Source organism: Amia ocellicauda, chromosome 23, assembly GCF_036373705.1.
Source record: "Amia ocellicauda isolate fAmiCal2 chromosome 23, fAmiCal2.hap1, whole genome shotgun sequence".
NCBI lineage: Eukaryota > Metazoa > Chordata > Actinopteri > Amiiformes > Amiidae > Amia > Amia ocellicauda.
Genome location: NC_089872.1, coordinates 21,770,316 through 21,782,926, shown reverse-complemented (window position 1 = coordinate 21,782,926; position 12,611 = coordinate 21,770,316). Strand labels below are relative to the sequence as shown.

The 12,611-nt window shown below is 44.9% G+C and overlaps 1 protein-coding gene across 10 annotated transcripts in view; it reads left to right on the top strand.

The window, feature by feature from the left end:
* The first annotated feature begins 4,906 nt into the window (after window positions 1–4,906).
* nrxn1a (neurexin 1a) overlaps window positions 4,907–12,611 on the top strand; it is a 302,723-nt gene continuing 295,018 nt past the window's right edge. For all 10 annotated transcript variants that reach the window (XM_066696630.1, XM_066696622.1, XM_066696619.1 and 7 more), the window contains exons 1-2: window positions 4,907–4,996; window positions 7,552–8,965. In XM_066696630.1, coding sequence (XP_066552727.1) covers window positions 8,110–8,965 — 856 coding nt within the window. In that variant the 5' untranslated portion in view covers window positions 4,907–4,996; window positions 7,552–8,109. The remainder of the gene's footprint in view (window positions 4,997–7,551; window positions 8,966–12,611) is intronic.

Sequence of the window (12,611 nt, the reverse complement as noted above, 5' to 3'; positions counted from 1 at the left end):
CTCAGTGCATATATATACTTATTCATAATTGAACCATACATTATGGGTAGGATGTACTCTGTGAGAAGAACATGTATGTATAGTATTTCATTAATGAGTGTGTGATTCTACTTGTATTATTCGATACACTTTAATAATCGGAACTATTACAAGTTATTTCAGCTTCATTATTTGGTGGAATTGCTGTTTATTGTAAGACGAAAGTAAACACTGAGGATGGGGAGTCGATCCCAGTAAAATGGAATCAATTATATTCTTGCAGAATTGATTTCACAATGTGATCCTGAAACCGCATATTATTTGATTCCCCTTATAATATTATCAAACACCAACGATACAAAATGCACAATTTGTTTATTGTAACGTGTCCAATAGGCATCCAATAATCTGTACAATAATGTTGTTAATGTGAATCGTAGCTGTTTTTAGGAGTCACACCTTCTGAGGCACCAGAAGTGAGCCTGTCAATCACAGTGAGATGACCCTATCGGAAGCAGGAGTGAAGGCCGGTCCAGTGGCACAGGTGTGCGATTGGTCGGGGCGGAGCTGGGAGCGGGAGCAGTGGTGCCAATGTAGTGATTTTGTCACAAGATGCAGTGTGACTTTTACATTTCCATGGTGAAAAAAGCAACGAGCATCAAGTCCAGCAACCTTCATAGCCAACAGCAGCGATATTCATAACAAGGCATCGCCAGGCGATACCAGCAGCTCCACATCCTGGCTGCGTCCCAAATCACACACTCGCTCCCTTGTTCCCTTTCCTTGTGGGGCGGAAGTACTCCGGTGTCCATCTTAAGGGGTGTCCCAGTCCCTCAGGGAGCGAGTGAAGGAGCCTAATTGAGCCATTTGTCCTTTCAATGCTCCCTTTGGCAGAGTGTACAAAAAAGCACACTCATGTGGGACTGTTTTAGCATCCCAGAAGTCTTTGCGTTAAAGGTGGAGACAAGTTGAAGAGCCAATACTAATGTTTAATATAAGCTGTATTATGTTTTACATTGATAATAATATGCAGACGGGGCAAAGTAGATTTGTCAAGCTAACAACAGGCAGTTGTTTAGAGCATATCCTCTGGACATTCTCCTCTCCACTTTGACTTCTGTTTATTATGATAAGAGGAACACCCAAACACATCAATAGCCCACAGATACCAGTTTGCTTAGTGTTTGTTTGGGGTTTCCTATTCTTCTCTCAAGGCTGAAGATGCTACATTATAGTGATTGATTACCTCATTGTCCATTGTTAAAGAGAAACTGTGAGATCAGGCAGTTTGTATAACATAACAGGAAGACATCTGCTTCCATGATGACTCCCTCCCTCCGGAAAAGTGTCCTACAAACTTTGCAGAGCTTGCACCTTTTGAAGCTTTTGATTGGATGAACGGCTACAACATTCTATGTCATCTTCCTATAAAGCTGCACTCATGTTTGTAAACATTAAGAATCCCTACTGAGGTGGGAAGCTTCCATGTCAGGCCCTTCCAGGCCTGGCATGTTAAATAAATACATTTTATCATCTATGCATCAAGACTGGGTTATTCACAAGACAATTGGGAAAATATGGCAGCGGTGGGTGTATATAAATGTCATGTAATGCTAGCTATACAGTAGTAGAAATGGTTTAATTATGTATCAAGGAAATTATAATACATAGACAGATAATATAAAATGATATAATCATGATTTAAATATATGATTAGAAAGTTCAGCCAAAAAACTTTTTGGCACCTATCAATTAATTAATTAATGACTGTAGTAGTATCCTATAAAACAAATTAACAATATTTCAAAATTGTTATTATTATTATTTTAATTAAATACAGGGACAGAAAAAGACTGCGTAGGTACTTTTTCGGTCAAAGGCAAAGGCGATGAATGCTGACGGTGAAGTGTGTCACATTGAGCGCTTTTAGCTTCACCCTACACCCTCCTCACTCAAGGGCACACACTGTGACGTCAGCACAACGTCACACAAAGTGTACACTTGTCGAAGGGTGTAGGAGCGAGTGTGCGATTTGGGATGCAGCCCCTCTTGGACTCCAGGAAGTAGAAACAATGATCCTCTGTATAAACAAGAGAGTCAACTACTTCCATGCGAGCTGAAGCGGTGCACTGTGGGATGGAATGGTGTTTGATAGGTCCTACAGCCAGACACACAGCCTCTCTTTGCGTATTTAGTTCAGTTCATTCTATATCTACTAATCTTGTATAAAGTTCCCTAAAAAACAACCAAACAAGCAAAAAAACAAGTGCGGAACTGCGGCAAAAGCATTAAAACAAATAAACGGAAATACACAATGGCATGTCAATGGCACCTGATCGAGGTAGGGATATGTTTATTTTGTAGTGTCTTATGGGTGCCATCTTGTCACTTTCATTATGTCAGAAAAATGAAGAAGAAAAAACAACAACAGCGCCACCTGTGGTGACTCCTGTACATCTGGGTGGCGATTTTGGCGGCTGGAGTTGGCAGCACTGCAGTGGGTGAGTGCATCACAGAGGGCTGGAGGAGGTAACGATTAGTCAATACACACACAATGGCGGATGCCCATAATTACCAGAAGAACCCCAACGAAACATTATTTTCAGATATATGGATATAACACTGATATTATGATGCCCATGATTGGGATATATAGAGACAGAGACACATGAGGGACAGAATCTAGGTGCAATTTGTTTGGTCATGTCATTTTTGCTCATCTATAATTAGTAATAATTATAATTCTACTACTACTATTACTATTACTAGCCTAATTATTATTATTATTATTATTATTATTATTATTATTATTATTATTATTATTATGCATTATGCAAAGTCAGACCAATTAAGAGGTACTCTGCTGTCCTACACAGTTCATTCCCCACTGGACTGTGAACTGCATTGTAAACAAAGCCTAAGTTTTCACACAGAAATAGCCTTTCATGACAAAAGTATTGCGGGTTTAAGTGTAAACACAAATGTGTATCAGCTTTATCTCAGTCAGTGCCAGATAAAGCTCATGAAGCATCACTTCCCAAAAGCCATGTCAGTCATAATCCTTGAAGAAGAAACAAACTTGTTTTACATGAATCAACTAATAAACACATTTAATAAATCCACAACAAAGTTAAACCAATAAGAAAAAGTGTGTCATGTATTAGATGTTCCTGATCATTCTGCCACTATTTCACATAATCTCTGAAAATAATGCATGTACACTGATAGCTGGGGGTGGGGGGGGACAACGTCGTAGGCACCTGGGCATCTGCGATACACACGTCATTGTCCACCCCTGGACTGGAGCTGACGTCATTGTGCACCCCTGGACTGGAGCTGACGTCATCGAGCACCGCTGAACTGGGGCTGAAAGCAGTGACCAGCATCGCCAAACACTGAGCTGGGGTGATCGTCCCACTTCCCCCCTCTACGGAAGTATCATTGTTGTGAATTATAATAATAATATGAAGATACTTAAGATCATTTTCAAGTTATGTTGTGATTAGAGCTACATAGAGTCCACGAGTTCCTCTCCCTCCCTCCCTCCCTCTCTCTCTCTCTCCCTCCCTCTCCCTCTCTCTCCCTCTCTCTCACACAATCTTGCACACCGTTTTCATTTTACCTTGCCCCCCTCGCCACGCTTTCCCATTGCTTTTCCTGCTCAACCCCAGCAGGACGCGCAGACACAGCGTTGTCGTTGTTGTGATGCTGCTGGTGTGATTGTGGTGAACCCGGGTGTGTGGTGTGTGTGCGGGGTGCTATCGGTGTGTGTGTGCGGGGTGTGTGTGCGGGGTGCTATCGGTGTGTGTGTGCGGGGTGCTATCGGTGTGTGTGTGCGGGGTGTTATCGGTGTGTGTGTGCGGGGTGTGTGTGCGGGGTGTTATCGGTGTGTGTGTGCGGGGTGTGTGTGCGGGGTGCTATCGGTGTGTGTGTGCGGGGTGTGTGTGCGGGGTGCTATCGGTGTGTGTGTGCGGGGTGTGTGTGCGGGGTGCTATCGGGGTGTGTGTGCGGGGTGTGTGTGCGGCGCGGTGTGTGTGTGCGGGGTGTGTGTGCGGGGTGCTATCGGGGTGTGTGTGCGGGGTGTGTGTGCGGCGCGGTGTGTGTGCGGGGTGTGTGTGCGGGGTGCTATCGGGGTGTGTGTGCGGTGTGTGTGTGCGGCGCGGTGTGTGTGTGCGGGGTGTGTGTGCGGGGTGCTATCGGTGTGTGTGTGCGGGGTGTGTGTGCGGGGTGTGTGTGCGGCGCGGTGTGTGTGTGCGGGGTGTGTGTGCGGGGTGCTATCGGGGTGTGTGTGCGGGATGTGTGTGCGGGGTGCTATCGGGGTGTGTGTGCGGGGTGTGTGTGCGGGGTGCTATCGGGGTGTGTGTGCGGGGTGTGTGTGCGGGGTGTGTGTGCGGCGCGGTGTGTGTGTGCGGGGTGTGTGTGCGGGGTGCTATCGGGGTGTGTGTGCGGGATGTGTGTGCGGGGTGCTATCGGGGTGTGTGTGCGGGATGTGTGTGCGGGGTGCTATCGGGGTGTGTGTGCGGGGTGTGTGTGCGGGGTGCTATCGGGGTGTGTGTGCGGTGTGTGTGTGCGGCGCGGTGTGTGTGTGCGGGGTGTGTGTGCGGGGTGCTATCGGTGTGTGTGTGCGGGGTGTGTGTGCGGGGTGTGTGTGCGGCGCGGTGTGTGTGTGCGGGGTGTGTGTGCGGGGTGCTATCGGGGTGTGTGTGCGGGATGTGTGTGCGGGGTGCTATCGGGGTGTGTGTGCGGGGTGTGTGTGCGGGGTGCTATCGGGGTGTGTGTGCGGGGTGTGTGTGCGGCGCGGTGTGTACACGCACATGAATTTGCATCTCTCCCAGCCGCTGTCCAAGGTGCTGCAGAGCCCCGCCCCCCTCAGACTCACAGTCACATGACCGCGTCTCCGCACAGCCCTGGCAGCGCGGCGGGGGGACTCACTGCACCCATCTCTCCAGCTCGGGATTTTTCTGCTGCCCCTCTCAATGTGTCTGCTTCTCCACAGAACCGGGGGAGATTATTCCAGGTAACGGATATATAAGGTTGATTTTTTTTTTTGTGGGGAGGAGGTGGGGGGTGGGGGGCTGCCGCGGAAGATTGCCTTTGCTTATTTTCACACCGTTTTTTTCCTTTCCTGTGATGCAGTGATTCTAGTACAGCCATGCATGAGGAAGGGTGCACCGAGCATTTGATTTAGTGAGGTAGATGGGACGAAGATCATGCCACGGTGGCTCTAGAGGTAATGGAAGTTTAACGGTGGAATAATTGCCCTTTTCGGTGCTGTAAAGTCTTGCGTTGGGATCGACCCTATGAACGGGAGATGCATGCTGAGGGAGGGAGGGAGGATGTTTTCTTCTCTCTCTTTTCGGTCTAGTGCAGGTAAGGTAGCGCCAGTCCTCGGTGTTACTGATACCCGTATTAGCTGGGGTTTAAATGGTTTCGCTAACGGCGTTTACAGCACAGGAAAGGGCTCGAGTTGACAATTGCGCTCATCTCAAGTGTGTAAGTCTTAAAGATATTGTCATGTTTAAGATGTCACTTGTATATATTGCATTAATTTGGGTTTGATCCCTTCGGCAAAACACCGAGGCTAAACAAGACGTATCTCGGTACAGATCCATTGACATGCATTGCAATATATGCAACCTCTCTGTATCTGTCTGTCTATATATTTAGTCAGTGTGCACAGTTTCGAGGAAATATGATTTCGAAACCTGTAATTCGTTGGCTGTGACTTATGGACAGCGCTCCTCCTGATCCGTCCCTCTGTAGAGCCGGCTGTGGATGTGAATCCCCTGTGGACTGGTAATGCCAATCGTCGGGCAGGGGATGAGAATATACTGCTAGTTTGAGACAAAAATATTTGAGGGATTTATACCTATTTATTTCCTTACTTCTTATTGTGTTGCTATATTTTTAAATGTATTATGAAAATCAGCTGATATGTTGGCTGAGTGAACATGCTAGTGCATTGTCTACCTATTTATCTCTGGGTCTTGAGTTTCTGTTTTTAAATGAGCATTTTTTCCTAGTAAATTGTGGGGTTTTGTGAAATTAATTGAGATACACATTGCTGTATTACCAAGGGGCTCTGCTAGTCTCTCGCTGTTAAACAGGTACCAAATCACCCTTAAGGATGCTTCCGCAACATGAAACGGAGAGAAGAGTCGCTCTAAACAGGATTTATTCCCAAATCCAGGGGTCTCTCTAATTAGTTTTCTCGGGAGATGTATTTTATACATATACTAATATAATGTGTGTGTGTGTGTGTGTGTGTGTGTGTGTGTGTGTGTGTGTATAATACACGCACACATACATATATGTATAGAATAGTTACATACTTTAAACATACTTGCATATGTATTGCCTGGGCGCTTGCCAGTGGTCGGAGGTGCAGCCGTTGCAGAGAGGACCTGTCGTACCACCTGTAGGGATCGCCCTGTTTCCGTGTCCCCTCCTGCACGGTGCAGTGCAATAAATTAAAATGAATATTGTGTGGATGAAAAGTGTTAATTGGGAGCCGGGCTCAGCACCCCCTCCACACTGCGCGTCAGAAAGCGGCGCGTCCGTCCGAGCCGCCTGCGTGTTAAACGGGGCTGTCAGCCATGGAGGTGCAGCCGGGGAGGAGGGGCGCTTCTTTGGGTGTTTGTTGGCTTGTTTACCCCTATTTCCTGCTGCTGTTTTTGTCATTTGCCAAGTGAAGAAAGATGCAATGTGTGTTTGCTAATTTGAACGACGATTCTAGCGAAGAAGCTGTCGATTTCAGAGCGGATTTGGCAGAAGTATGTTAATTGCGTCGTGTCCATATTGACACTTATACCGGGAGCTGATAATGAACAGCCGTGCCCCTGGATTATTAAAGAGGGTCGTATTGTTTATTACACTCACACCTGAGCGTTGACCTGTCCTTGTGTGAGAAGCTGGTGAAGAGACAAATCATCGGTGTATTTCTCCAGCAGTCGGAAATACATATTGACTTGATCGTGTTTGTAGTGTCTCGATTCACCTGCTGTATCTGTTACGGAGGAAGGCACTTGCACTGTCCTCCCCATTAATATTTCAACCCAATGCTACCAGGGTTGTCTATTAGTAGAAAAAATAAGAACAAATGCAAAGGATTGGAGTTTGTTTTGTCTGATCAAAGGTTAAAGAATCACACTGATGAGAACAACACAACTCCCTTTGTTTTGAAATCCAATCTTCCTTCATTTGATCCATATCATGTCACAATATCAGGAGAGAGCGATTCAGCTGCAGCTGTATCTGCATTTATATATATATATATATGTATATATATATATTATGTGTGTGTGTATGCTGCTGACTATTTCATGTTTTCCTGTTAGACATCAGATTTAATTGAAAGTTTTTCCTATTTGCACAACAGATTCACATATGTTGTATATTTCAAAGACAAAACTACCCCAAAAACTAACAGACCCAATCTGCCTCTGCTCCTAACGATGTGCACGTCTGTCTGCTGTATGTTGTCTATTATAAACTGTAACAGAACATTTACATAAATCCCAGTTACATAATTGAAGCATGGGTTAAATGATTATCGTTTTCCATTCTTTGCAGATTGCTGGTCATTATGTTGAAACTGTTGTAAGCACTGGGATCAGAGCTTGGCCTTGAAAAGCAAAGGGGCTGTCAGGCTTTGCATGTCAATAGCTGCTGAGCTATTTGACAGTTTCTGTTTTTCAGCACCACTGGGAAGCAGGCAGCCCGCGAAGCCATAAGCAATGACTCATGTCGTCTGCTTCAGCATGATAGCGTGAATCTGATGATCGGAGCTGGGGATCTGTCACAGGGTTCAGTGTTTGCATTTTAATTGGTTCATTGAAAGAAAGAGAATAAAAAAAGAAAAACAAATGAGCCACAGTAGAAAGAGATAACTGATGGATATCCACAGCAACTGAGTCTTTTTTCCCTTTTTTTGGGGTGGAAAGAGACCTGGATTATAAAAAAAGAAGAGAAGGAAGGAACATATTCAGACAGAACAGAGACAGTTTTGACAGTTGTGGCACTGAACCTCGATATCCGGTGGCATGCTCTGACGTGTCCCTTTCCTCTCAGTGATTAGGCAACCGTAAGCAGCAGCAGGTATGCAAATGAAGACTTTCAGTCACAGCTTTTATGGTACAGATTATATTTTTTTGTAGTCGGCCCTCCCTAGGAAATACAGTGCGGCTCCTGCTTGCTGATCCCGAAAGCCCGCCACACGATAGGTCTTCCACTCGAATACTCTCTGGACGTTATTCTCCTTATTACTTGGCCAACATGGTGCTTGCAATGAGGCACGGGGCTCACCTCATCTGGATGGGCCTGCTGGTGTGCTGTTTGGTGGACCTGGGTGCCAGCTTGGAGTTCACAGGAGCGGAGGGGCAGTGGGCCAGGTTTCCCATGTGGAATGCGTGTTGTGAGAGCGAGATGAGCTTCAACATGAAAACCAAGAGCTCCCACGGACTCCTGGTCTACTTCGACGACGAGGGCTTCTGCGACTTCCTGGAGCTGCTCATCCACAACGGGAAGCTCAGCCTGCGCTTCTCGATCTTCTGCGCCGAGCCGGCCACCGTGCTCTCGGACACGGCGGTCAACGACAGCATCTGGCACTCCGTGGTCGTCAGGAGGAACTTCAAAAACACCACCCTGGTCGTGGACAGAGAGATAAAGTGGGTGGAGGTGAAATCGAAACGCAGGGATATGACTGTGTTTAGTAACTTGTACCTGGGCGGGATCCCGCCGGAATTACGGTCCGTGGCGCTGCGGCTCACGTCTGCCTCGGTGAAGGACCAGGTTCCCTTTAAAGGGTGGATAACGAACCTGAAAGTCAACGGCACAGATCCGGTGCTCGTTAGCAGCGAAGGAATCAACAGTGATCCCTGTGGGAAGGACAACATGTGTCTGAATGGAGGGGTGTGCAGCGTGTTCAACGACGAGGCGATCTGTGACTGTTCGCAGACTGGCTACCAGGGCAAGGACTGCAGTGAAGGTAAGATGTTTGGATTAATCTTCTACAACTGATTTCCTTTTGATTTCGTTTATGATTTGTTCGTTTTTTGTTCGTTTATCGATTTATTTTGACATCATATCTGCAGGACTGCTTCATGATTTGTGAAACTCTTTGGAAACTAAAGTATGCATGCTTTTGCTCTCTTTCATCGTTTTTTAATATTATTAATTACATTTGCTTACATATTTGCAGTCTAGTAGACAAAATATCTCACATATTCAAGGTTCTCTTATACTGGTTATGAAAGGCCTGTAGATTAAACATCAGTTCATACCTCTCTCTCTCTCTCTCTCTCTCTTTCTTTATATATATATATATATATGTGTGGGTGTGTGTGTATATATATATACAATACATTCATACATATATGTTACCAAACCTATATCGTGATGGTTTTAAGGTGAATTATGACCCGGATGCCCAGTGCGACGCTCATTAACTGACATGCAGGTGTTCAGGGGTCTCAGAGGTATCTGACATTCAGCACATTAAACTCACTGGGGACGAGTTGACCTATGCAGGTTTTATTTATGTACCTCCAAGGCTTTTTGTGTTATGTATGTTTTCAGACGGCACAGACAGCATTTCACACCAACAAAGACAAACAAAACAACACACAAACCTTAATAAATAGTGGTTATTTGTAACGACTAAGAGGGTTTAGAAAGAGTTCTGAGAAAGGTATGCTCCTTCTAAGTGTTGCAAACCATTTCTTCGGCAATCACAGGAAATGTCTTCAGTGGCTGGAATAGATTAATGCACCCTTAACTTAAAATGAATTAAAAAAACAATAAGCTTCATTTTCGATCATAAAGCCACGTGTGAGAAATGTGGAATATTTTGAGAGATCAATGTCCAATTAGGTTGCTTTTAAGTCACAATGGAGCTCTGTGTTGTTGGAATCGGCCCGAACGTCTGACTGCAGCCGCACACTGACGTCAAACGCACAGATTCGAGTTCTGCCAGCGTCAGCAGTATTTAGTTAAGGTTGGATTTCCGAACGCACACATGAGAAGGTATAGACCCCATTCGGTGCAGACTAATCCCGGGGATTATTGTTGTGCAGAGGAGAGATTTTGCATTAGGGAAATTGTAGGGAGAAAAGCTGAATTAATGAGTCACTCCTTCAGTCGCACATTGAGTAGCTCCTTTGGACTTTCATCTAACTTCCATGAGATTATTTGCTTTCATCAGATTTTATTTCTTTATTTTCATCCCTGTTTGTTTGTTTGTTTATTTATTTATGGAAAGGCCATATCCGGATGTATTTTGATGTGAAATTGCTGCATGGGTCTGATACACACATTATTCTTGAAACCAGGATAGTTCTCATTCATTATAATGATACAGTGACAAGCATATCATTTCACGGTGCATTAGCCTCGTACAACCATGTCCAGAATGGTTTGGAATATTTTGCAAGTTTTTTGATAGATCTGCTCCGCATTCAAACAAAAACGAAGGCCTTTGATGAGGGAAAGTTCACCCCTTGGGATTCTCGGGCTGTGGGTGAACATTGAAATTAAGCACCATTGAAGTATTCAAGTTAACTTTGAAAACATATGCCTTAAATCATAATTTAGGAATTAAAAAGGTTAGGTTTACTGCGTACTAAACACATGCATAAATGGAAGCAAAATGGATGCGTGAAGCATCGATGTGAGGGATCATCTTAATTGACAGAATTGCCTCAATATAGATCTTTAAGGATTGGGCTGGACTCAAAGCTTCCCTTTTACCAGAGACAACCGGAGCTGAATTGGCCAGGGTGCCCATCAGGACTGGAGTACTATATTGTGTTTGCATGAATTATGGTTTCTGTTCTGCATTATGCATCGAAAGATTAAATCCAAACACGTGAGAGAATATACTTGGCACACAGTACAGTTCAATAAGTAATGTAACAGTCCAACTAATCATGATTTTATTCTGGTAAACGTGTTTGGCATTTGACAGGACCAAGATAATCTCCCCCAACATGCCACAGCCTTCATGCTTTGCCACAATGTTTGTTCTTAGCAGTTGATATCATGCATTTATAGGTAATAGGAGAGATTTGTGTGTGTGCGGTATTGTTAGAGGCCACAGAGAAGACCGATGGAGCTCACTGTTCATTCAAGGAGCCTCTACAGTCTTGGGTGCTTCTCTGCACAGTATTCACAGCCTGGCAGACATTAGCGACCTGCACTCTCAGTTTTAATAATAGGTCTCTTATTACAGTTAAAATAAAATCCCGACTCCTCGCCTTGGAAAAAAAAATCCTCACAATGTTTAGTTTGTGTCATTATTTGAATCGTCTTTAAAGCTGCCTGACGGATAGCGGTGCCATAATTAAAACTTAATCTCCATCAGAGTTTTTGATCTATAGTGCAAGCTTTAGATTTCTTTGAAACGCTGCATGGCATTAAACTGTGTGTAACCCAATTCTGTCTAACCTGGAGAAATAGACCCGTGTCTGTGAAGCTCAGGAGTGTTTGTGTTTGGGTGCCCAGGCCCTGAGCCTCAGACTTATTGAGTTCAGCTGAAGTGAGGTGAGCACTGAGAGAACTGTGTAGCCTTTCTTAATTATACAGGGGACCATACACGCCAAATAAATACACCCATATAACACACACAAGCTGTGCCAGTAGAACAGAGTTAATACAAGTGCTCCTGACACACACAACGCTGTTCGATTATGATGTGTAAGGAAACGCTACACAACCAGAGCGCTAATGTGGCGGCTACAATCAACCATCAACGTCAGTTTTAGGCTAGGGTGTGTGATTGGCTTCTTACAGGGCACACAGCTGTGCAGTCGTGATGGTTGACTGGTATTTGAAGACTTTAGGTTAAAAGAAGACCTGCTTAGAAACCCACCCATTCCAGTCCTGCAGTTTCACCCACCCCAGCAACAAGCCCCTCACTGTGGTGGGCTGCACCAGGCCTGCTGTCACATGTGAGCCTGGATTACTCCCTCTCGGGGCACAGAGTGACCACACGTACAGGCATGTAGCAGCGACTGATGTTGCAGACTGTTACACGCTTTGCTTTTCTCATCTCCATGAAGTTGAATGTGACTGACACACACATTGTTCAGCCCTGCTTCACAATGAACAGTCTGTGGGGAGCGGTGGCACAGGGTCTGTTGTGTGTCAGGGGAGGCAAATATTTTGTATAGATGTAGGTGACTTGAGCAGATGAAAAGCACAGGAAAGGAAAACGTATTAACACTCAGAGCAGTTCAAGTATGTACATATTTATTCAGCACATTATTTAATTGCTCTTCCTTCTGAGTGACTGTGAGGTTAGGATCTTTAACGGATTTATTGTGCTGCAAGTCAGTCTCACCCATTAGTGTCTGTGTCACAGCAAGTGTCAGTAGAAAAGTAGGGCCAGCTCACCAGTTCTTGTCTATGGAGTTTCTAATTAACAGCAATTTATTCATTATAATTTAAGTGCCGTTCGGAATGCCAACACATTCTTGGCAGCTGTAGGTAAAGTTCCCCATCATCAGAGCATTTCTGACATCAAATCCATGCTAAGATTAAAACTAATAGAGTCAGTCCTTAAAACTGTCCTGCAAAACAGACCCCCTCTCCCCACTCTCGATTGTGTTCACTGTAAATGAACTTCCATTTTACAC